The 27496-nt window shown below is 34.4% G+C and overlaps 1 protein-coding gene across 4 annotated transcripts in view; it reads right to left on the reverse strand.

Annotated features, from left to right (window-relative positions):
- The window catches only part of KIFAP3 (kinesin associated protein 3), a 208934-nt gene that overhangs the window by 36147 nt on the left and 145291 nt on the right, over window positions 1–27496 (reverse strand). For all 4 annotated transcript variants that reach the window (XM_074221981.1, XM_074221979.1, XM_074221978.1 and 1 more), the window contains 3 exons: window positions 24642–24740; window positions 21245–21330; window positions 890–1079 (listed from right to left, as the gene is read on the reverse strand). In XM_074221981.1, the coding sequence (XP_074078082.1) occupies window positions 890–1079; window positions 21245–21330; window positions 24642–24740 (375 nt within the window). The remainder of the gene's footprint in view (window positions 1–889; window positions 1080–21244; window positions 21331–24641; window positions 24741–27496) is intronic.

Raw genomic sequence — 27496 nt, forward strand, 5'->3', positions numbered from 1 at the left:
ACGGGCTTGTTTTCTCAAAATGAAGTTGGTATATTAGATGTCTCTGAGGTCCCTTTCAGTCTATCATTCTATGGACCTATGAATCTCAATAATTCACATCAAATATATTTAAATTAAATTTATATCCTGAATACCTGAGTATTCAAGAGACTAATGTTTGTGATTATTGAGGGAAAAATATTCTGGTTGATTGAAATAAAAGATCTATTCTTTGATATGAGACACAAAGTAACATTTTATGAAACTAATACCGCAAAGTTCATTTAGGAAAACAAGTTATTTAATTTTTCAATTTTAAGAATTCAAATTGTCATCAAATATTGTAGGGATAAATGCCATCTAGAAACAGTAATAAATATTTACAGTCAGCTCTTTCAAAATACACATCTAAGACCACACTGTTCTGGTACAAACTGGAAAACAAAACAAAACTGAAAGCTAAACAAGCAATTTAAATATAATCACCTACTTAAATATTTTTAATTTTAATACAGTTTTCAACCTTCTATATCTTATGTGACTGGCAATCTCCTTCATCTAACCCAATTTAGTTTAAAATTATCTATTAGAACACATTACTGCAGCAATATAAAAAAGCACTTAAAGCCTTGATGTGAAAAGCTATTGATATCTTACTCTCAATGCACTGTTGTAGAAACAATCATTGAACAAAGGTATGTAACACACACTGAACTTCAAGGAAAGAGACTGGCTTGGTGTGTAGAGCTATGCCATCTGAAAATCTTTGCCAGAAGTCCTTTTGTCTAAAAGACCTTATAAGGCCTAGAAATGACCTAAGTTGGCAAATCAAAACTCCAATTTCTAACATGCAACAATAGACTTGTATGGTGATTTAGGAAACAAAGAAAAATTCTTGGCACCATCTTACCCGAACTGTAGAACAGGTCAGGTCTTTCAAGGATATCTGCTTCATGGATGTATGGTTCAATTCGATCATCTCCGTATAAGTACTGTTCACTCTCGTCCATCTGACGACTCTCTACCATCTCAAGCCACTGAGAGTTATGCCAGCGGAACTTCTCACTCTGAATTTTCTTGGCCCACTCTTCATCGTATTCCTGTTGAAAATCGATTAAAGAGCTAATGCTATACTATATATATATATTCAATGAAAAATTTCTGTGCTTCATGACAATGTTTAGATAGGTAAGAATTTTTATCTCAGAAAAATAATTTTGGCTACCTTTCTGTAGATCAGGAGAAATATTTTAAAAACTGTACACAACCATGTTCAACCATTTAAAAACAAACAAACAGACAAACAAACATAGGTGCTAAGGAAGCAGGCATTCTAAAAAAGAATCACTCATAATTCAACTTTCAAGGTCAATGTCACCAGTTGCAAAAAAAAGTAATAAGTAAAGCAAGTTCCTATATGATAATCTCATGGCTGATTTACTTCCCATGGATACTAATTCAAATACCCTGCAATGGAGTTTAAATCTCATAAACTATCTAAAAGATTAGAAACACTTATATAAGCAAATTTTGGTGTTCCAAGAAGTCTAATGGCTGTAAATTGTTTGTGACACTTTGCTTCATGGGCAAACTTAAAGTGTTTCATTGGGGATTTAACTCTTAGAAAGTTATTATCAGAATCCATAAAGGTTCATTTTTTCCCAACTATGTAGAAATTGAAAAGTTTTAATTTCTATGATTTCTGATCCTTGGTACTTCTCACTATGCTTATAAAGGCTTGATACCAGATCTGATGAATTTGGCAACAGGAGAGAAATAAACTCAGAAATTTTAAGAGTTGAGACAAAAGTATACACTTGTCTCAATGGATAGAAAAAGTAATCAGAAGATAGCTATTTGCTCATTTTTAATCATTCACATTTTTGTTTTAAGGCAAAACAAAATTAGAAATTTGAAAAAAAATTGCATTTCATCCTGGGCAGAGAAAAGGAAGCAAAGACACGAACCTGTTCTGACAAGTTTGGTCCCAGACCTAAGCTTAAATGGATCAGTCCCTGTTTCACGGATTAGATTTGCTTTCTGACTCAAATTTTAGCCTCAAGGTTTGGATGGTTATACACGTGGTTTTTCCTCTAGGTACCAGAGTTCCTTTCAAAGCAGTCATCTATCTATCTATCTATCTATCTATCTATCTATCTATCTATCTATCTATCTATGTATCTATCTATCTATCTATCTATGAAATTAGATAAGTGTTTTTTCTATACTTTCCCTTAATCTTCAAGTGATTTTTTAATAACTTTTAGATTAAGTATAATCAAAACCGTGCTTAGACACCCCAATGTATATTTATGTAATTGGCTCTTTTATTCTAAATACATATTTCAAGAACATTTCTGATTATTAGAACACAACAGGACAATTTAAGAAAGCTATCAGCTTTTGCAAATGGAATTAATTATGTGATAAACTATGCTTTTTGAACACTGAAAAGTTAGAAGGAAACCGATGATCTGACATCCCAGCTGCTTTAAATATTGGCCTAGTGTGCAAATAATACCATTTCAGGAGAATCTTTTCCACATAATGATAGCCTATCAAATGTTTTCAGGGGGCAGTGGAAAATAATCAATTAATTGTTTAGAAAATTATGAAATCTGGCCTGTTATATTCCCATTATGTCTATAAGTAAAGGAGATTTGACTAAAAGCTATCAGAATGGCATAAAGAAGAAAAGAAAAAATATCATTCTAGGGCAGGGCTGTCCAAAATGAGTCCCTGGGCCACATGGGCCTACGGTGAGATTTTATAATGCTCTCACTAAAATGGCAAATCAAAATATACTGTCTATTGTTTCAATAAAAACTTAAAAGTTTGAACACAACCCTATGGGAAAGAAATTCCTCCACCTCATCTCACTTTCTCTAAATGATAAGCAAATTACAAGTCTCTAAAACTTATTGAATTCTACCTTGTGTAATGACAAAATTCCTCTTCAAGTTTTTATTTAGATTTTTGCAAGGCAATGGGGTTAAGTGGCTTGCCCAAAGCCACACAGCTAGGTAATTATTAGTGTCTGAGGCCAGATTTGAACTCAGGTACTCCTGACTCCAGGGCTGGTGCTCTACCACTGCACCACCTAGCTGCTCCCTTAGAATGTTTTCTTAAGAGCATAATAATAGTTTTTCATTTTGGTTTAGACACTAATAATTTGATTAATTTTCAAGTTCATACATATATATATATATATATATATGTCAGAAGGATGATAGAAAAACTAATGAAAGTGTTTTTTTTTTGATTTTATTAATAGAATAGAAATTCTATTTTGAGTATGGATTCCTGGTAGAATAAGGGGAAGTGAGTGTTCAGCCAACTGTCCAATGAACAAATAGCAAAATGGGTTTTGTTGGTTTATGAAGAGTAATATTTTGCTACCAGCAGTAGATATGATGAATACCTGTGAAATGTCACAGATAGAAAAAATTAAAACAAAAAACCAAAATCTTAAACACAGACATAATAAATTTAGACAAGTAAATAAAAATTTTCTGTATGAAGGAAAAATTCCTCCTTGCCCTAGGGATGATCATTTTTACACTCTCCAGTAAGACTTTATTATCTGAGTTGAAGCAAAAAAAATCTTCCCTTAAGTACAGATATGTGTAGCAAAGTGGTTGTACTCAGTTCACATATACCGGTTTATTTTTTTTTACCAACTTTAGGCTTTCTCATGATTCAAAATGATTTAATGAATGAATACAATCTGTGGGCATAATATTCTTTTTTAAAAAATGTTTTTTGGACATAATATTCTTAAAAGAAAACATTCTTTTCTTCTCTCTGCCAAAAGCTAAAATAGAAAAGAATCCATCAGCTTCTCTATGAAAGTCAAACCATTGGCTATTTAATTTCCACTTATCAGTTTTCAAAAGTGAGTTAGTAGAGAACCTAGCAACAATTGTTTCTACCTTGTTTCTTCTAACATCCAAAATAACAAAGTATGCTTGCCTATCAAACTTTGAAGCTACCAATTATGCTCTTTGTGTCTTAGGGTCATTCTACATCATGGTATTTTTAAAATCTAGAATCTGTTATATCCCAAAGGATTGCTTTCACTAAAATATATAGTATCATATGCAACAAGAAAAAAAAAAGGTTTGTAAACTATGAGGGCAGCAAAAATAAGAATTAAAATGGGATAAAGTCAATGTTTGCATTGTATAAACAACACAGTAACTGATAATACAAAGTGAAACCACTTAATTCTTACCTGGCTCCCCGCCCCCCCCCCCCCAAGTTATCTTCAGAATAGGAAAGACAGAACAACAAACTTCTTAAAAATGTACTTAGAGGTACTCAAAGAATTCAAGTTACATGAACTGGATAAACTGTATGACAACATATTGAAGGAATTTGTGGCTGTGATTGTTGAACTAAAAACAGTGGGGAGTGAAAAAGATGCTCTGAGGTAAGAAATGGAAAATCCAACAGATTTTCAAAAAGACTGAAAAATTATGAAATTCAAAATATAGGATGGTAACTTTAATACTGATTCTTGGTAAAAAAAAAACTATGGAACATGTTATTATGGGTATATTTTGTAAATATGTAGAAAGGGAAGGAATTATAAAGAGTCAATATTAAGTTTCCTGAGATCAGGTTATAACCAAACACGTCTTCTATGATGGCTTACAAGTCTAGCAGATCAGGCTTAGATTATAAACAAAATAAGTAGAATTCCACAAGATATAGGACATCTTTCACAAAATTTTTGTGGATAAAATAGAGCTATCTAAACTCTCCTAATTATACTATATCTAATCTACAAGTGCGTGACTGACTTGATCCAAATAATAGTAATTCATAGACTGGCATCTTAAAGGGATATCGACAGTAAAGTGCAACAACTTTGCTTCCTTGGCAAAATGCAAAAATAATTTGAATAAAAAATTATCACATTTGAAGATGCCAGTAAGAACATAATGTAATGACAGAATTGGGATATAGAAATGTAAAATGGTGGACTGAAGTTTATAAAATAGGAATTTTATAAATGTTTAGCTTAATTTTAAATGTTTAGCTTAATTTATTAATGTTTAGCTTAACTTGTAAGTATGCAACAATGTAACAGATGCTAGTTCCTGTGTAAAAATAATCAAGGCTACATGAATTTAGTATGATAGCATAAAATTAGAAGTACAGGAAAATATATCAGTTTAGTTGGGTTTGAAATTATAAGAAAAGCACAAAACAAAAATTTAAAAGTAATAAAGTCCATTCATGATAAATGCTTGACCTATTCCATAATTAATCATAAAAATCTACACTTTGAAGGACATTCTGGATGAACCCCATACATCACAATTAATGCATAATGTAGTGTAGAACAATGTCTGGGCCTTTTAGGGTGTCAGCTGTCAATCTAATGCTTACTATCTCCAGCTCTTATATACTCTTCCAACATCAGGAGTTAAGATCTTTTTCTCTCAAGTTCTCTTTGACTCTCAAAGAGCTGACTTCTTCATAAAATGGAATTAAACAGGAATAATAATACTTACATTTATATGTTACATGAAGTTCTACAAAGTGCTTTTATATTCATGATCTCATCTACCCGTAATCCTGAGGGATAATATAATTATCCCCATCAGTGTTGAGCATAGTGCTTGGCACAAAAAAGGAAATTAAATACATGTTGAATTCTACTGAATATTACAGATTAGGAAAAGGAAGCTGAGAGAGACTATGTGACTTGCCCAGCATCACCTAACTCAGTCTTCATGACATTGGGTCCAGCCAGTACATTATCCAATATGTTGCATTGGATCAAGAAAAAAATCCTGCACTTGGGTTCAAAAACCTAGGGGAGGGGTGGCTAGGTGGCGCAGTGCATTAAAGCACAGGCCCTGGAGTCAGGAGTACCTGGGCTCAAATCCGGTCTCAGACACTTAATAATTACCTAGCTGTGTGGCCTTGGGCAAGCCACTTAACCCCGTTTGCCTTGCAAAAACCTAAAAAACAAAAACAAAAACAAAAAACCTAGGGGGTTTAGTAGGCTACATAGTTGTATACAAACAGTGTGATATAATTATCATAAAAAAGATAACTAGATCTAACAGGTGGCTAAGTCCAATTCCCTCATTTTATAAATGAGGTACAGTCAGGTTAAGTGACTTGCAGAGGGTCACTTAGGAAATGACTGAGGGAGAATATTTAAATGTGACTCCAAGGCTGGCATGTTATCCACTATGTTTGGGAAAAGGAGATGTTAGTAACTTCACTTTGCTCTAAGGCGACCATATCTAGATTCTTTGTATAGTTTTGAGTACCAAGCTTAGGAAGAAGAAGAAGAAGAAGAATGTTTGTCCTTCATTCTTTTTTTAAAATTTTTTTAAAATTTATTTTTATTAAAGATATTTGAGTTTTACAATTTTCCCCCAATCTTGCTTCCCTCCCCCCACCCCCACCCCACAGATAGCACTCTGTCAGTATTTACTTTGTTTCCATGTTGTACCTTGATCCAAATTGGGTGTGATGAGAGAGAAATCATATCCTTAAAGAGAAGAGAAGTCTAAGAGGTAACAAGATCAGTCAATAAGATATCTTTTTTTTATATTAATGGATATAGTCCTTGCACTTTGTTCAAACTCCACAGCTCCTTATCTGGATACAGATGGCACTCTCCTTTGCAGACAGCCCCAAATTGTTCCCAATTGTTGCACTGATGGAATGAGCAAGTCCTTCAAGGTTGAACATCACTCCCAAGTTGCTGTTAGGGTGTACAGTGTTTTTCTGGTTCTGCTCATCGCACTCAGCATCAGTTCATGCACATCCCTCCAGGTTTCCCTGAAATCCCATCCCTCCTGGTTTCTAATAGAACAATAGTGTTCCATGACATACATATACCAGTTTGCTAAACCATTCCCCAATTGAAGTTGTCCTTCATTCTTGAAGCAGACCATGGCATTCAGGGAGGTCATGCCATAATAAGCACATGAACTGGATTTGAGTGAGGGGGTACTGTGCTAAGGCACCAATTTCAGTTTCTCCTCTGAAGCCATCTGGTTCCTGTGGCCAGATATGAATCAGGATGACTGGAAATGGTCCAGGATGTGGGGCAGTCAGGGTTGAGTGACTTGCCCGAGATCATACAGCTAGTAAATGTCTGAGGCTGGAGTCAGACTCCCATCCTCCTGACTCCAAGGTCAGTGCTCTATCTATTACACCACTTAGCTGTCCTCTTAGGAAGAATATTAATTAGCAAGTTGAAATTTAAGGGGAGCAGAGCTATCAAACGCACAGCTGAAGACTGCTTGCAAAACTCTCCACTGTGTCCCAGAACCAAATTAAAATATAATTGAAAAATGTTTAACAAAAAAAAATACGAGGCAGATAAGTTAATTTGTGCTTTTCTAAGTCAATATTCTATCTGCAGGAATCCATTTGAGTTTAATACCATTGACCAAGAAGCTCAAGAAGGGCAGTTAGTGAATAGAGTTGCAGGTCTGGAGTCAGGAAGACTTGAGTTCTTAGCTATGTGAACCTGACAACTCAGCCTGCCTAAATTTCCTCATCTTTAAAATGAGCTGAAAGAAATGACCCAACACTCTAGTGTCTTTCCTAAGAAAACCCCAAATGAGGTCACAAGGAATCAGACATGACAGAAAAATTATTGAACAACATCAAAATTTTAGCTTACACTAAAATATTATGTAGTTGAATTACTGGACTATTGCAGGTTTTGTAGCATAATATTTTCAGTCCTTGGTAGTTTAAAGACAAACTAGGTTATAGTTCAGAAATCATGTTTTAAATTAATACTGCTGCCTCAGGTAACCATAGAGCCATATTCTTAATTTCAAGATTAATTAATAGTCTCTGCAGAAAATGTTAGACTTTCAAATATGTACAATAAAAATGTTCTATTTTGTAATATATTTGATCTTCTGGGGTGCCTTATTGTACTTATAATATTGTTTAAATATTTTCTTATTCTACATTCTTGTAGGAGTGATATAGTTTATAATGATCTTATAACCATGTGCTTTGGAAACATTTAATCAAATATTATTAAGACCTTAGTATACTTAAAGCACTATTTTTGTTTCCAAGGATTACAGAAACAAGCCAGAATTCATGTGCTAAAGAATCTTAATATCTTACTATAAGGGAGATGCCTTATACACAAATACACAGTTCAAATTAAGTGCCTAGTTTAAGTGCATGGTAAAAGTAAGACTTTTCTCATGTGATAAACATAAGTTATACCATATTACAGTTGACTATTCTCTTTAAGTACTATTCAAATAAGCCCTTGAAAAGGTGAAATTCAACCAGATTTTGAAGGAAATTTTTTCTTTTAGCTATGTCTATAAGGCTAAAATCTATAAGGTTCTTTTTATTCTACTAATAATACATCATTCTGAATATAGACTGTATTCCTAAAATGAGATCCTAGATGCCTTCAGTTGTGCTGGTAGTGATGACCAGGTTCCACTGGCAAATTCCTAGCCTCATATTAGGATGAGTAAAAAATAGAAGGGTGAATAGTCATATGAAAAACTGCTCTGAATCATTACTGATTAGAGAAATACAAATTAAAGCATCTTTGAGGTACCACCTCATACCTCTCAGATTGGCCAATATGACAAGAAAGGACAATGATAAAGGTTGGAAGGGCACATGTGGGAAATGTGGGACACTAATATATTTTTGGTGGAGTGGTGAATTGATCCAGTCTTTCTGGAGAGCAATTAGGAATTATGCCCAAAGGGCAATAAAAATATGCATACCCTTTGATCCAGCAATACCACTACTGGGTCTGTACCCTGAAGAGATTGTGAAGAAGGGTAAAAACATCACTTGCACAAAAATATTCATAGCAGCTCTGTTTGTGGTGGCAAAGAATTGGAAATCGAGTGAATGTCCATCAATTGGAAATGGCTGAACAAATTGTGGTATATGTAGGTTATGGTTCTATTAGAAACCAGGAGGGATGGGATTTCAGAGAAGCCTGGAAGGATCTGCATGAATTGATGCTGAGCGAGATAAGCAGAACAAAAGAACATTACACACTCCAACAGCAGCAACATGGGGGGTGATGATCAACTTTAATGGAATTGCTCATTCCATCAGTGCAATAATCAGGGACAATTTTAGGGTATCTGCAATAGAGAATACCATCTGTATCCAGAGAAAGAATTTCGGAGTTTAAACAAAGACCAAAGACTATTATCTTTAATTTAAAAAAATTATCTTATGTATTATGTAATTTTGCTATCTCTTATATTTTATTTTTTTTTCTCTTAAGGATATGATCTTTCTCTCAACACATTCAATTTTGATCAATGTATAGTATGGTAACAATGTAAAAACTATCAGACTGACTTCTTTGGGGGAGTGGGAGGGGGGGGAGCAATGTTGGGGGAAATATTGTAAAATTTCAAAAAAATATTTTTAAAATATAAATATTAAGAATGGAGGGGGTGAATAGACCAAATATAGGTACCCAAGTTGTATACTTTATCTTTACCTCCTAAGAAGTTACAGCTGACTTATATGAAGAATAATTATAAACAGCATTCTAATTTTTTACAAACCAGATTTAGGGTTAAAAAGTACAAATCACAACTTCTCTGTGCCTTACTTTTTCTGTTTGTAAGTCAGCAATATTCTTTGTAATGTAATAGTAGTCGTGATAGAGTTAAGACAAGGAGGTTCGACCTATAAGATTTTGGACAAGTCACCTCTTTTAGACTCAGGTTTCTTCCTCTGTAAAATGAAGCTTTTGGGACTAGAAGATCACAAAGATCCCTTTTGGCTGCTTAAATAAAAAAAAGACACACATTTTCCCCAGGAAAATAAGTATCACAAGTTAAATCCCTGTAAATTTGATGGGAATGATATTAGGAGATAGTTTTCCTTCAAGAGTAGTGTGCCCTGGCATCCTCATTCCCTTCATTTAAAGACGAGTGTTTTGTTTTTGATTTTCTTCTTGCCTGAGCCCCTGACATCATGATCTTAAGCACTCAGTTTCCATAAATTCTAAAGTGTCATGGAAGAATTATGGTTTGATTCTGTATGGAATGTGCCATCCTTTTTGAAGTTCTAGTTTTGTTTACTATTGAACTACTGAATCATTATGAAGCATTAAACAGTCTATTATCAGAGCCTGTTCCATATCAGGAATACTCTTTGTCACTGGCTTCCGTCACACCTTGTATCTGATTAACACACTATAGGATAACATAGAGCTACATAGATCTGCTTTGTGTTCTAACACTACTGATATAAAACAGATTTTTCCTTTCTTTAATGCTCTGCCTTCTAATTGGGTTTGCAATATGGCTTATTTAATGCAATTTTTCATACTGAATTAAAGAAGTCTAGAATAAGTTAGTTGTTCATTTAAGGTTAAGTTATTAGCAGGAGCAAATGATACACTACTTTCTAAATTTCTTAAAGGAATATGTTCTATAAATAGAATTATGAAACTTAATACACATTTTACTTCTTCCTCACAAGAATTCTGAGTCACAAATGTTAGTCATTAGGTTCCTGCTTGTGGCATTCCCAAGTCAGATCAGGAAGTATAAGCATCTCCTGGAATATGCACTGAATAGGTTATTCTGTTCAATGTCAGTACAACATCATATCAACTTAGACTACTAAGCAAAAGATAACAATTACATTTTTAAGAAAAAAATGATGATTTTGTCCCTAATTATAATCTTTGGTTCTTTTAAAATCCATTTGTTACTGACTGGAATAAAATAATTAAACAATGAGATGAATTAACAAGAGAGAGTAAATAGGGAAGGTGTCTTGATCCATCCTTGTGTGAGGCAGAGAAAAAATTTAATTATGTCTCTTTCCTTGGGTGTGGAAACAGCTATGAAACCTCAAGGAGTAGATGAGGTATTTGACTACTAACTGCTAAAATCTAGGGATGTACTTATAAAATTAACTAATAAATATATGTAACAGAAAATCTATTACTTAGAAAAAAGATCTTAAAGTTCATGTGTGAATAAATTCTAACAAGAAGTTCACACCATATGTGAATAAACTCTAAAAAGAGATACTATAACTTATCTTGTAAAGCTTTACCATTTTTTTTCAAAGAGAATTGATAAACCCCAGAGGACATATATATATAAATAACATGGACTTGCCTCATTTTTAATAAATTGAGCCAAAACTGATTTATACTACAGATAACCAGATACTATGAATTAAATTGTTTTAAAATTGCATGTGTGAAATATATTTTGTATGCAGTTGGTCTATTTTTAGAAAGAAGGCAGACAATGCATTTTCATGTAATAAGCTATTTGATACAAGATCATCACATTAATTTCAGAATATTCAAGCCAGAGTGGAGGGGCCTCCAAAAGTTTTTTAGTAGCTGAAAAGGATACTATCTGTTTATCATTTCCCAAGGAAGGATTCATGCAAGATTCTGTCAAGAAACCAAATTTTCTTTAGTTTATTTAAATTACTAGCCTCACTCATCAATCACTGTGTATATTCCTTGAGAAAGGAATACTATATTTCTGAGTTACAAAGATCTTGTGGCCTCACTACTACAATAGACTCTTGGTTGGTCAGTGGGCTCTATTTATTAATTTCTATGATATAAAGCACCATACTGAGTGAAGATCTTGGTCATGGTTTCTCTCCTCAAAGCACTCTTGTACATATAATTATTAGTGGGTTGTCAGCAATCCTGCTTCTGGAAGCCCAGTACACATCTTTTAAATTCAAGATTCTGAAGACCACCTTGTTTATGTAAGGATGGGGAATCATCTATTAATTTAGAGAATTTAAAGGAATATAAAATCTATAACCAAATTAGAAGGAAGTCACTTGACAGCTCCTGATGAATTCCTAAGAGTGAGAGTGGTGTGTGTGAAGGAAAGGGAAGACCCATGAGGAGAGAAACCTCAAATTTCAACAAATGATTAGATTAGATGATGTCCCTTCCCCTTTTCCCCCATTTCTCCAAGGTTCAGAAGGGCCTGGAATGGAGGTGGTGGTGTTCAACTGACCTGCCATTTCCATGGGAAATTAATTGATTATGTTTGTTTTGGTTTCTAGGGAGTCTTAGGTGACAACTTGGTGACAAGGCTAGGAGACCATCAGTGCAGTCTGTCATGGTACAGAACATTACTAAACACATCTGTTTCAACTCATCAATTGCAGACTGGAGTCAAACTATATTAAACAAATCATCACTATTGTAACATTTCCTTAATTTCTATGACAATATTTTCAGAAGGCTGCAAAGCATCTAATTCTTCTTTTTTAAAAATTCATTTATTTATTTTTGCAATGCAATGGGATTAAGTGACTTGCCCAAGGTCACATAGCTAGGAAATTTAGTGTTTGAGACTGAATTTGAACTCAGGTCCTCCTGACTCCAGGGCTGGTGCCCTATCCACTGTACCCTGATGCACCACCTAGCTAACTAAAACCCTTCCTTCTACAGGAAACCTTCCTTAATCCTTCATTCCAGTGCTTTCTGTCAATTATTTTTTATTTATCCTTTCTATAGCTTTTTTGTACATATGTGTTTGCTTATTGTCTTCCCCATTAGTAAGTGAGCTCCTTGAGGCAGGAACTATCTTTTGCTTCTTTCTCTTTCTCCAGAAAGTTGCTCAATACTCGGCAGGTAATACACTCTTAACAACTGTTTATTGACTAACCAAAAATAAATAAATAAATAAATGTCCCATTTGACAGGGTAACTCAGATGTTTAATTTATGATAAAGCAGGACCAATAAGCTTCATCAGAGGCATTTCAGCACAAGACTCCCTGAATACTAATGGGATCATGATACCTTTATTGGCCTCCCTGACAAAGAATCTATTTAACAAAGCATTTTTAGAACAGAATTTTGAGAGTTCCAAAAAGAATTTCTAAAGGCATTTTCTTGCCACATTTTAGCTTACATTAACAAAGAAGAGAGATTTTTTTCTTGTCTGCTAGAGTGATAGGGTTATAAACCTATTCTTGAAAAACCACACTTTAAAAGCATATTAAAAATATAAATTCTATGACAATAGAGGGCATGATGGGTAGTGTTGTCTGTACATCATAAATGAAGAATTAATTAGGGGATGCAATGCAAAAACTACTATCAGGGAAATATATCTAGGGGAAAAAAGATTGGATTCTTTTGTAGTAATTACAAAGATGAGCACAATTGGTATTCATGTGATATTAAGAAGAGAGAAAGACAGGTCCCCTAGCATTTTGGGTGGATTCCATTTGTTAAGACTTATGAGAAAGCATGGACAAGAGTTCTACAGGATGGGCAGGCATGAATGAGTTATAATCTTGGAATGACTATCTTTAGTCTAGAGTCCCATTGGAATATTGGAATAAGAATATATCACATTCTGGAATTTGATCATATGACTCATCACTTTATCATATTTTTTTTAGGTTGTACATGTTCAATTGTGTTTAACATATTTCCATATTAATCATGTTGTCAAAGAAGAATTACAATCGGGGGGAAAAGATCATGAGAAAGAAACATCATAAAAGAAGTTTTAAAAAAGTGAATATGGTATGCCTTTCTCTACATTTAGAATACATAGTGTTGTTTTTTTCCCTGGATAGTGATGACATTTTCCATAGTAGGTCTCTCAGGAATGTTCTTGATTACTGAATTGCTGAGAGGAGTTGCATCCTTCATAGTTGATCATCTTACAATGTTTCTGGTAATGTATACAATATTCTCATTGTTTCTGCTCACTTCACTCAGCACCAATTCATGCAAATCTTTCCAGGCTTCTCTAAAGGTTGGTCACTCTTGACTTCTTACAGAATAATACTACTCCATCACATTCATATACCATGATTTGTTCAACTATTTCCCAAATGATAAGCATTTCCTCAATTTCCAATTCTTTGCCACTACAAAAAAGGCTGCTATATATATTTTTGTACAGGTGGGTCTTTGTCTTTTTTTATGATCTCTGAGACAGAAACTCAGTAGTGTTATTGCTGAATCAAGGGTATACACAGTTTTATTGCCCTTCGGTCATAGCTCCAAATTGTTCTCCAGAATGGTTGGATTTCACAACTCCACCAACCAAATATCAGTGTCCCAGTTTTTCCACATCCTCTCCAGTATTGATCATTTTTCTTTTTTTGGTATTTTAGCCAATCTAAAATGTATGAGGTATGTAAATGATGGGAGGTGATACCTCAGAGTTGTTTTATTTATTTAGGGCAATGAGGTTAAGTGACTTGCCCAAAGTCACACAGCTAGGTAATTATTAAGTGTCTGAGGCCAAATTTGAACTCAGATCCTCCTGATGTCAGGGCTGGTGCTCTATCCACTGCGCCACCTAGCTGCCCCTCAGAGTTGCTTTAATTTGCATTTCTCTGATCACTAATGACTTGGACCATTTTTTCATATGACTGTATTTATCTTCTAATTTCTTCATCTGAATATTGCCTATTCATGTCCTTTGACCATTTATCAATTGGAGAATGACTTGTATTATTATAAATTTGACTCAGTTCTTTATATATTTTAGAAATGAGTCCTTTATTAGAAACATTAGCTGTGAAAATTGTTTCCCAGATTTCTGCATTCTTTCTAATCTTGGTTGCGTTGGTTTTATTTGGGCAAACCCTTTATATTTCCCTCTATCTGATCTTCCTCCTATTTGTACTTTTCTTTCTCCTTTTCTCTTCTCCTTCCCTCATCCATGTTTTGCTTCTGATTGCTACCTGCATCACATTGTTCTTTCCCCTGTTCCCCTCCTACTTCCCTGTAGACTGGGATTAAATTTTTAAACCCAACTGGGAATGTATATCATTTTCTCTTTGACCCAAATCTGGGGAGAATAAGCTACATTTTCCCTACTTCCCTCCACTATATTAGGTCCTTTGTACCTCTTCATGTGCTGTTAATTATACTCTAATGCCTCCATCCTCTCTCAATATAATTCTTTTTCATCACTTAATTATACATGTCTTGTATCTCTACCCTCTGTCAAAATACTCCTTTCAACTATACTGATTGAAATTACAATTCTCAATAGCCATAAGCATTATCAACACCAAGATCAATTTGTAACCACACCCTCCCTCTGACCATTCCAATAGAAAGATAACCCTCATGAGCTGGAATACCATCTCAAAATGATTTATACCTTCCCCCAACTATCCCCAAAAGAAAACTCCCATGAGCCAAGGTAAATCACAACATGATCAATTCATACCCACCCAACCTCTATCTAACTATGTTCTTTTCAACTGTCCTAAGAGAAATACAATTCTCAAGAGTTATAGGTATTGTCTTCCTGTTTAGTCTTATTGACTAACAATTATTTTTCTTTCCATTCACCTTTTAACATATCTCATATCTTGAGGATCACATTTTCTAAACAGTTCTGGTCTTTTTATCAGTTAAGTTTGACAATCCTCTATACTTCACTGAAAATTCATTTTTTCCTCTAGGAAATTTTGAATTTTGCATGATTTTATCTTCTTGTTCTAGGATGATAATTTCCTCCATGATACTGTCCAGGCTCCTTTTCTGATTGTGGCTTTCAATTAGACCATAATTTGTAAATTATCTCTCTTGGGGGTTGTTTTACCTAAGAGGTATTTTACATTTCTTCTTTTTTTTTTTTGCCTTTTGGTTGTTTGGTGGAACATGGTTTTGTGTTTCCTTTTCCAATCAGCCACTTTTATTTTTAAAGGTATTGCTTTATTCAGTCAATTTTTGATAATTCTCTTGCATTACTCTTCATTTCTTTTATCCATTTTTCTTTTACCTCTCTTCTTTGGTTTTTTAAATCCTCTTGAGCTCTTGTAAAAGTCTTTTGGGATTTGACACCAATTTATTAAACCTGTTTGAGACTTCACATGTAAGCATTTTTGTCACTGCTTTCCTCCTCTGAGACGGTGTTTTTATCATTTCGATCAGAATAGTAGCTTTTTTATGGTTGGTGATTTTTTTTTTTTTTTTTTTTTGGTTCATGCTGATAGTTCAGCTGTGCTTCTGGAGCAAAGGAGGTTTCAAGCTTTTTGTATTGGAGCCAGGGGGTCTGGTCTCTGGCTTACCACTTGCTAATAGTGTTTCAGGTGTTAGTAGTCTGTTCCCTGTTAAGAGCAGCCCAACCGAGTCCTGCCTGTTGCCCCAGTGTTCCTGGGGCTCAAACTCTGTCTTCCCAGCTGGGGTTGGGACCCTTGCTGCTGGTCTGCTGCATTGCTGGCTTGCTGAGCTCCGCCCTGAGCTGCTCTGTGGCTAAGAGCCTCCTGCTGGCTTCCCAGTTCTCTTGCCTAGGCTGGGCTACCTTCTACTTTTACCCAAGTGAGAAAGACTTTTAATAAAGTTCCTCCACTATACCTTGAGTTGTTTCACTCTTTTTTTATGTGGGTTGTCGCTTTAGGGTCTATTTAGGAGGCTTCATTTAAAGTTGTTTCAGGAAAAGTTGCCAGAGCTTCCTGGTTTCACACCGCTGTCTTGGTTTTTCCCCTGAGAATCCAGATGGTAGATTCTTGACATTCTAGCTGACTGACAGACTGCTTCATCCCCATTCCTTTGGAAAGGAACTTTGTACTCTTGTCTCACATTTTAGGTCAAAGCTCTCCTTCCCAGTGGTGGTGGGAGAGGCCCTTCAAGCTCCCTTAAGCACATATGGCTGCTGCCACTCTTGGTGTGACCAACTGTGGAGTGACCTTTTGGGGATGTGAAGGCCTCCAGGCCTGGCCAATTTCACTCTGAATGGTAAAGTCTTCAGTGTCTTTTTTCCACTGTGGACAGTTATATGTCCTACCTTATGATCCCTGGTGAACCCCTGGGATGTTATACAGGTGCTATTATTATTCTGCCTTATATGCATTGTTCTCCCTCAATTCCAGTATAAGCTCCTCAAGGACAAGGATGGTTTTGCTTTACTTTGTGTCCCCATCATTTAGCATAAGGCTTGGCATGTTGCAGGAGCTTCCATTCCCCTCTCCTTCCTTCTTTTCTTTCTATCTTTTCCTTCTACCTTTTATTTCTTTCCTTATTTCTTTATTTCCCTTCCTTCCAATATAAACCTAGAAACTGTATTGCTTTTCATTCAATAATCACCACCCAAAATGACAGCATAGAATGCAGATGGCTAAATATTTTGCAATTCTCTCTTCCTAAATGATAGAATACTGTCAGGTATTCTATCTTGGGACTCCATAAATGCTATTGTACAACTAAGGTACCCTTATGTTAACTTAAATTTCTATTTAGTTATGCAAGTATTTTAATGGTAGCAACACTGAAGACTATAGAGAAAGGAAATCTACTCATGGTATGAAATTCATGTTTATCTCAACTTCTAGTTAGATGGCGGAGGCTCATAACTGTGCATATACAACTAGGTTTGTGTGTGGGGGGGTGTACTATAATATTGAATGAGTGCTGTTAGATTACTCATCTGGAATTGCTCACAAAATATAATGTATGAAATGTGGCACAACTGGTCCTCCAAAACGTTTCTGCTATTCCATTCAAAATACCAAATTATCTCCTCATTATTTTATGAATAAAACCTGGATCAAGATCTAAGTACAAGCTTTCAGTCCAGCTGGGCTGAAAGGAACTCTACTTTGGAAAATAGTGCTACTCTTAGATGAGAGATGACTTTGGGTGTGGTTCAAATAGCAATATGACAACAGGAAGGCCAAAAAAAAATAAATTCCTGGGAAAGAGTGGGGCTATTTCCCATAACCAGGGTTCCTACTATGCAAAGGACATTTTCCATACTTACAGAAAATTTTCTGTGAGGAACTGGGCCAATGTTCTAATTCAGATGAATTGGTCCCCCCATGTACTGTTCTCAATAAGTGGTTCATCTATTTCTGATTAATAGTCACTGGAGTTTTCAGTATTCTCTTTTTAAATTAAATTTAGTTTTTCCTCTTGCCATAGCAAACATGTCTTAGGCTCTAATCTGATGATTACAGACTACATTCAAGTCAATGAACATTTATACACTTCTTACTCTCAGAAAATCTCATAGGAGAGCAAAAAATGTATACAAAAGTGACAAGAGAGATGACAAATTTGCAAAATGTATGACATACTTTTTTCAGAGAGTATATATAAGCCTAATTTTCACCAATCTGTCTATTCACTCTGTTAGTCACTTATCCATTACACTTAATAGTTGTAGTCAATCAATAAATTGTACACAATGGTAGAGGGACTTGAGGCCAAAGACAGAATGCAGGACTGGGTCAGGGCAGGAAGGGAGAGATGGGAGATCTAGGTGTCAGCATCCCTGCTTGAAGCTGGGGTGAGATGAAGAAGTAGATCATGAAAACTGATTATTGAGGAACCAGAAAATTAGAATTCTCAAGAGAACATCAATAGATATTTTGAAGTTATGAGGCAGGAGAAAAAGACTATGAGAGTGTGAATGTACTGAGGAAGGAGGGAAAGTATCCTATGGCTCACCAAGGTCCAATGGACCCCTCACTTTTCAAATTTGAAAATGCTTTCAAATCTTCCCTCATAGCTCCTCCTTCCTACTCGTGTCCTCTTGGATTCAGAGACATGGGCCTCCTGGTGGCTCTGGCACCAGTCACATCTCCCAGCTCCAGACCTTCTCCCAGCTGTCCTCCAGGGAAGCTCTCTCTTCTCTCCTTGGCTCTGCCTCTGACTTTCATGGCTTCCTTTGAGTAAATTCTATCTTATATAGAAAATCCTGGATCCCTTTTAATTCTCCTTCTTAAGTTTATTCACTGTATTGTCTATACAGAATTGGTTCGTCCTGGCAACGTGCATGTTGTCTTCTCTCCTGGAAGGCGGGACTGCCTTTTATCTCTGTTGTACCCCAGTCCTTGACACAGTACCTGGTACACCATAAGTGATTAATAAAATGTTTATTGTTGAAATGGATTAGGTACAAAAGAAAACAGTAACTAATACTGGGGAAGCCCAAAGATCTGGGCTACTAGGGGAAGGGGTCAGTACTGAACAAAAACTATGAAGAAGACTGGAAAATCATTTGGCAGAAAGAGTTCAATGTGCAAATAAACAAAAAGAATCACAGGAGATAAAAAAGGGCAAATTTGGTTATATCAAATTAAAAAAATTTGCACTGACAAAAACTAATGGAGTTAAAATTAGAAGAAAAATAGGTAACTGGAGAGAAAAATAATCTTTGTAGCAAATTCTTTTGATAGTCTTATGACCAAGATATTTGAATTTCTTCATCTGTAAAAGAGGGGTTGTGGTGGGATAATTAGGTGGCTCAGTGGATAGAACACCGGCTCTGAAGTTGGGAGGACCCGAGTTCAAATGTGACCTCAGATGCTTAATAATTACCCTGCTGTGTGGCCTTAGGCAATTCACTTAACCCCATTGCCTTGCTTAAAAAAAAAGTAAAGTCAAGAAGGGAGTTGAGCTGTGAGGATTTGTGAGGAGGGCTTAGGATGAATTATAATTATTACTATAACGAGTTATAATACCTTCTATGCAAGTGGTTTAGGGAATCACATCAGAAATTCTTAAAGATAGTTTGTTCATTATTTGCATTATTTGGACAACATTGTTTTCTCAACATTCTTTGTGTACTTCGGTGGGCCAGATGATCATGATCCACATCTGGAGCATGACAACTTTGACATGGACATGGAAAAATGTTTACCGGACACAGAATACTGTTATGCAGAAATTTCTGATCAGACATAGAATATGTGAGATAGTCTCTTTCAGTTCAAGAAGAGGCAGGCACAAAACAGCAGGTTTTCCTAGATGTTAGAAAACCATAATATTTCCTTAAGTTTTATAGGGAGAAAGTTAGCTAGCTGTTATTATTATTATTATTAAAGGGAAAAAACCTAAGCTATCAACAATTTTATGAAAATGCTTCAAATCTTTAGAGACAATTTGGCAAATATGACAAAAGAGGGAATTCACCAATGCTGAAGGGGCTTTGGAAAAATAGGCATACTATGGGGCAGCTATGTGGCACAGTGGATAGAACACCTGCCCTGGAGTCAGGAGGACTTAAGTTCAAATCTAGTCTTAAGACTCTTGATACTTACCTTAGCTGTGTGACCTTGGGCAAGTCCCCATTGACCCATTAAAAGAAAAAAAGAAAATAGACATGCTAAAAAGAGCAAATTGGAACTAATCTAAAAAGTTATTAAATTGCACATGTCCCTTGAACCAAGTAGATTACTATTAATTAGTTCTATATATTGATTTGATTAGAGAAAGAGGAAAATAACCCATATGGACAAAAATATTTATAGCAGCTCTCTTTGTATTAGGCAGAAACTGAAAATTAAGGTGGTGCCCCTTTTTAGGGAATAAATAAATTATGGTATGTGAATAAAATGATTATGCTACAAAAAGTGATGAACAGTTTCATGAGAAAAATGGAAGAACTCTATGAACTGATGCAGAGTAAAGTGAACAGAACTAGGAGAACAAATTATTCAATGACAATTCTGAAATATTTTAGAATCTGATCAATATAATCATTAACCATAAGTCCAGAAGATAACACTTTTGACAGTGAAGAGATAGAATTAAAATCTAGAATTAAGATAATTATTTTTGTCCATTTGCAATGCTGGATTTGTTTTGCTAGAAAATATATATATATATATGCATATATATATATATATATATATATATATGTTAGCAGGTTTGTTTGTTTTTTTTTTCAATTAGTGAGGGGAAGGAAAATATACCAAAGGCTTCTAAAACAATATAAATTAATCAATAACTAAAAAAAATTGAAAATAAATAAGAACAAGTGTTCAAAAAACATAAAGGCTGCTATCATTGATTTGCAATCTATGCAACAGATTCAATAAAAATCCAAACCCACCTCCAATGAATTGAAGATTTTGTGACTCAGAGTTTTCAATATCTTTTGTAACTAAACTACATGGACTATGTAGTAGCAGACTATACATATAACACAGGGGGGGAAAAGCAATTGAACATTCAACAACTATACCCTAAAACAATTAATGTTTATAAATGTTTCAAAGAAACCTGTATTTGGATCATAAACTTGACTGAAAAAATCAGCCCTCATCTATAAAACATGAATGTAAGTAGAATATTTCTATAACTAAATGCAATCTTATATTTACTTTAAATATACTGACTGAACTAAGTTTAGCTTTAGTCTGTTACTAAAACATTTTAACTTCATAAAAGTCTCATTTTTAAAAAGAAACAAAGAGAAAGCAAAAGGTTATACCACATTATTTCTGAATGTGACACAAAAAGGTATCTTCTTTGAAGTGGAATGTGTACTTACCGCTATGATATCTAATGTATTATCACAGACTTTGCGGATCTCATTATTTTTGTCATGCATTAGGTCTATAAGATAAGCTGGAGCCTCTGGATAAAAATGGTTAAAGACGTAAAGTGCATTTAAAGTTGATTTAGTATACTCAGATACTTAAAAAATTTTAAATTTCATTTATCTAAACATAAATGCCATAATTGAGAATTACAAATTATTCAACAAAATATCAAAGAATAAATAGAATCATCCATTATTTCATGTGCTAAAATTATTATAATACACATAGAAATATACTTATGAAAACATTTTTTGAAAGATAATATTTTAGAACATTATGATCTACATTAGAATTTTAATTTCTGAATTGCTTTTATAGCTGAACTTTCCTACAAACACATTTAAAATAAAAACTGCTTTTGTAACAATAAATGTGATAATCTGATCTAAACATACCTATCCCTGGCCAAGAGTCTACCTTCCAAATCAAATTTTGTCATCTGCACCTCTTGCTTTCCATAAATTGCCCCAAATGTCTTCAGTTTCTCTGATAATCTTCGGCAGTGCTTTCTAGATTCCTTCTGGCAATATCATTTGTACCTATGTGAATCACCAGTAGTGGTTAACATTAAGTTTTTTTTAAAATATAAATATTTTATTTGTTTTCCAATTATATACAATAGTAGTTTCTACCTATCATTTTTTAGTAAGGTTTTGAATTTTACATTTTCCCTCACTCTCCCTTCCCTCCCACAGAAGACAGCCTGATAATCTTTACATTGTTTCCATGCTATATATTGGTCAAAATTGAATGTGTTAAGAAAAATCATATCCTTGGGGGAAAAATAAAATATAAGAGAAAGCAAAATTACATAGTACAGAAGATAACATTTTTTTTTAAATTGAAGGTAACAGTCTTTGGCCTTTGTTTAAATGCCACAGTTTTTTGGATACAGATGGTATTCTCCATCATAGATACTCTAAAATTGCCATGATTATTGCACTGATTGTCAGTAAGTCTTGAGAGAGTCTCTGTTATGTGCAAAGGTGCAAAGAATTCTAAGGTGTCCAAGTGGAAGCAATGCTAGTGGCTCTCTGGCATAGACTATACCTGCTGTAGCACACCAAATTAGGTTCACTGGCCTTTTTTACAACTTCCTCTCATTGTTGCTGGTTTGACATTTTGAGGCCAAAAAATCCCCAAATCTAATTCCTCCTACACATGGCAATCCTTCAAATATTTGAAGACAGTTAACACAAGCTCTGTCCTCAATCTTCTCTAGACTAAAGCACCCCAATTCCTTCAACTGATCCTCTTACATTGGAGGCTGAAGTCCCTTCACCATCCTAGCTACTTCTTCTGACACATTCCATTCTATTAATGTCCTCCTGAACAGGACACTCTAGACATGGTCAGACAAAGGTCAAATTTGGTGGAACTATACCTTTCTGTTTCTGGGAAGCTCTGCCTCTTTAATGTAATACAAGACAGCATTTACTATTTTATTTGCCACACCACACTGCTGACTTACATTGAGCTAAAACCCACAGATCTTTTTCATTGTTGCTATCTAACCATGCCTCCTCCATTTTATACTTGTGAAGTTGGCTTTGTTCATACTCAAATTTACTTTTACTGAATTTTAATAGACTTTAGCCCAGTGATCTTTCATCCAGTTTTGGCTGTCCCTCCTAGCTTTCTGTCATCTAAAATTCTGATGAGTATTCAATTTATGTCTTTATCCAAGTCACTGATAAAAATATCAAACTGTGCAGAGTGCTGGGATGCTCCACTGAAAGTACCCTTCTATGCTGAGACAGAACCCCAAATAACTATTGAGTATGGCTATTCAAAGAAGTCTGAATCCATCTAAACTATATTATCAAGGCCACATGTCTCCCATCTTCTCTATGAGAATGTCATATGGTAATTTATGAAATACTTTGTTAAAATCTAGACAAACCTTATCAAATGCATTTTTCTTTTTTAAAAAAGAGAAATGTTTAGTCTAAGATGACTTATTCTTGACAAAAATCACACTTGTTCTTTCTAAAAGTTCCTATCCAATGCTAGAAATTTTTCAGATGCATACTCTATAGTGTGTCTCTATGTGTGCACATACACCCACACATGTGTATACACTACATACTGTATGTGAATATGTGTGTATTAAAGATATATATGTATATTTTCCCACCCTCCTCTTCCATTCCTGGCATATCATTTGCAGATTCTGTTCTTTTGGATCATTTACCCTTCTCCAATCTTGTATTACCTCTCCTTTACCTATGATTCTTCAAATAGTACTCTACCAGTTCTTTTAGTACCTAAAGAGTTCATCTGGACTAGGTGACTTGAATTTATCAAGGGCAACTAGTTATTTTACTAGACTCTTCTTTGGGGTATCAATTTTGTTATTCTATCCCATCATTTTTAGTCTAATCTAGCCAGATCTCTATACTTTATTATATATTTCCTTTAGCAGAAAAAAAGAGATAAGCAGCTCTACCATCTTTCTGTTGTAACTAGATATGATTTCCTTTATTCCTCTAGTAAAAGTTGCATTGCTTTATTATTCTTACCTTCTCATTCCACTTAAAACTTTAGAATACTAAACTCCATGTAATTCTCCCTCTTTTTAGTGGACCTATGATTTATCAATGTAGATTTTTTTGGTTGAGTTCTAAATTATACAGTCTTGTCACCACTCAAAAGAGCACTCACTGGTTTACAAGTAAGTTCATATATTTTTGGAAATGTTTTCAGAATTGTCTTATAAGAAAATTAATGTTAGTATTTTTAAACTAGTTTGATCATTACTTCTGTCAACAGACAGAAGTACTTTTGGTTATTTCAAAAATCAAATTTGCCATTAAGGACTGAAGACTTAGGGACAGCTGAAAATATCCATCAGAATGTATGATCTAGAAACTTCCAGAGACAATTCCAAAAGTAGAGTTTCAAATACCCTTTGCATCATGGTAACATGGATAAAACATATAGCCTCAAGGCTTCCACCTTGAAAAGGGTCATATTTATTTAGATGATATTCTATTACATTCATTAAAGTTTTGGGGTTCTTTGCCCTATGCCTTGCTGCTTTTCTATTACTAAAGGAGTAGTAATAACAGTATTTCAATATGATATTAGAAATATCTTCAAACTTTAAATCAAATGGTGATGATAATACAATATAAAGCTTTGTGAGAACAGAAGTTCTTATTGATTTTTGCTTTTATTCCAAGCTCCTAGCATATTGTGTTGGATATTATAGTTGCTTAATAAATGTTTGTTGAACCTAAATTCTACATTAATGGTTGTATATTTGTAAAAATGAAAATATGTATCTATATTTATTAGAAAAAAGTGGAATGCTTTCAAACATTTTAAACAGGAAAAGGATACGTGTTTCCTTGATGATGACATCTCTAGTAGCTTGGTGAAAAACCATCTGGTAGAAGACATAGATTATCTGACACACAAATTCATCATCTTCCTGCTGAGCTGAAAAAAATTTAAAAAGGTTTTTTAAAGTCAGAAAGCTCTATACTTAAGTCCCTAAACAGTAGCATTGTAGGGGAATGTTGAAGAATAACAGATGTACAAGAAAGGGAGAAGAAAAAAATAATCAATTGACTTGTAGGCATTTAGATATTTAGCAATATTTTATTTCCATTTATTAGGATATTTGTTTTACTTGCATGGCTTGTGATAATCTAGGAGTAAATAATTGTTAACCTTGGCAAAATTTGGTTGTGGTTAAATAAAACTTTTTTTTTAGAAATCTCAAGATCAAGAACTTTGAGAAAAGGAAATGTGTTATGCTGTCTGTTGCTAATAATAGATTAAATAGGACCTTTTGTTTGAAAAGATATAAAAGAGTTGAGTGAATCACGCCTACAAGTAATTAAAGTGTGTAGTAGGATTTTTACTATCTATCTCTGGCTGACATCTGAGATATTTCCTTTGAAACAACCTTGACAAGTCTCTAGGCATCTCTCTGTGTCAATACCTCTAGTAAGGGGGAAAACTTAGTAGCTACATGATTATAAATTTTGTCCTCATATTAAAACCTAAGATTTTTACCAATTAGTGCATCAAATATTTATTTCTAATACAAGATGAAAACATACTCAATAAAACCACATGTGTTCTTTCCCTCTCCATCACATGAATTATTCAGATAATTCTCTTCATGGAAAAGAACCAAATTCTTAAGTTTTTCTATGATGATGTTCCTGCATTATATTGTTTATATACATAAAAGCATGTATCTTTTTAAAATTAATATGTAGGTTATTAGAAAAAATGCAATTACAAAAATTCCACATTGTAAAAACAGAAGCTATTTCAAATTGCATAAGAGTGTTTACTGGTTTGGTACATTAGGATATTTTATTTTAGATTACTTAAATATAATGACATAAGGGTAGTTATAGAAAGTCTTTTTCAGTCCCATAAATTAATCAGTATACTTTTCATGTTATGAAAAGAATAATTTATTACACAAGTTCTGGGAAAAACAAATCATTTATAGAAACTTTGTTTTGAGTTGTCTGTGATGTGACTGGTTTACTTATGAGGGTCGGGTTTCTCTTGGCAATTTCAGTCAAGGGAAATTCCTGGTGTCTAAGTAAGGGGCATCATGAGGCACTTCACATTCAAAAATATTCTCCTCTCCCAATCCAAAACCAGCCCTCTAAATTTTAGAGTCTAAACCTTTATAGTATGAAATTATCACCTTGTCACTCACTCACTGTCTTGTCTAAAATATTAGAGGTGGGGAATGATGGGGAGTGAGGTACTGTCATTATAAAGTCACTGTCAGAACACACTTTTTTTCCCCCTGAGATGAGGAGGGTCATGGGAACTTCTCTTGAGTTCTCCTCCCCTCCTCCCCCCATCATCAGCATATTTGTACAGATAAATTTAATCACCAATCAGAAGTCACTGCAAGCCTATCTCTGAATGATTGAGATAAGGGAAAGATTAGGTTATAAATTAGGTATGAAGAAAAAGGGAATTTGATAATAACTTTGGCTGCTCAGGTAGCAAGAAACTGGGCAAAGGAAAAGTGAACCTTGATGATAGAATAATTGAAGTGAGGAGAGAGATGGCAGACACAAAGATCCATTTTCTAACTTTAGATTTGGCAGTAGGGTCATATTTTCTCTGAACAACTTAACATGAAAATAAACTTATTCTATACAATACAGCATGACCAAAGCAACTGATCTAATTTATTTATTTTTATTTTTATTTTTTTTAGGTTTTTGCAAGGCAAACGGGTTTAAGTGGCTTGCCCAAGGCCACACAGCTAGGTAATTATTAAGTGTCTGAGACCGGATTTGAACCCAGGTACTCCTGACTCCAGGGCTGGTGCTTTATCCACTATGTCACCTAGCCGCCCCTTAACTGATCTAATTTCAATAATTTGATCTCTTTCTCTATGTGTATATATAATTAATTTTATTGATGAGCTTCAGATGTTTCAATCAGCAAATATTTATTAAGCTTAACCCCATACAGGACTAAGTTCTAGACATTCAAAGAAACAGTGAAAACAATCTCTCAAGGAGTTAATATTCAAATATGGGACAATATGAACATATGGTTATAAATAATAAAATACACATCAAGTAGAAATAAGGTGACCTTCTAGAGGAAAGCAGACCAAGAAAGGCCTTCTGCAGGAGGTGGTGTTTTAGCCAAGTTTTAAAGGAAGCCAAGGATAAGAGGCAGAGGTGAGGAAGGGAACTGAGACTGGAGACAAAGCATAATGTGTAATGTCTGTACTGAAGAGTGTTAAAAAAAAGAGTGTTATGTAAGAAGACTACAAAGATGAGAAATTTATATTTGATTTCAGAGGTAACAGAGAGATACTGGGATTTGCTGATGATAGCAAAATCTGCATCCATTCCATCCAACAAATAATAGTGAATCTGAAAGTCTATTTGGGCTTCCATATGACTATAAATAAATGGAATAAGAACATGTTTTCTGTTATTTTTATAACTTTTATATTGCTAGTAGAACATTGGTCATATTAGATACTTAAATGATGTGCCACAAAAGTATGGTTCAAATTCTTTGAATTGAATTCAGTTTCACAACCAGTTATAGAAAGTAAACTTTTAATTCCAATACCATATTTGAAAATTGGGGAAAAGGGAAAAATAATGAAGAAATGTTCATTCTATAACTAATAGAAAAGTATGCCTGTAGTTCTAGGACAGCCTTACAGGTAGTGTCAAGTATCT

This window comes from Macrotis lagotis, chromosome 2, assembly GCF_037893015.1.
Source record: "Macrotis lagotis isolate mMagLag1 chromosome 2, bilby.v1.9.chrom.fasta, whole genome shotgun sequence".
Lineage (NCBI taxonomy): Eukaryota > Metazoa > Chordata > Mammalia > Peramelemorphia > Peramelidae > Macrotis > Macrotis lagotis.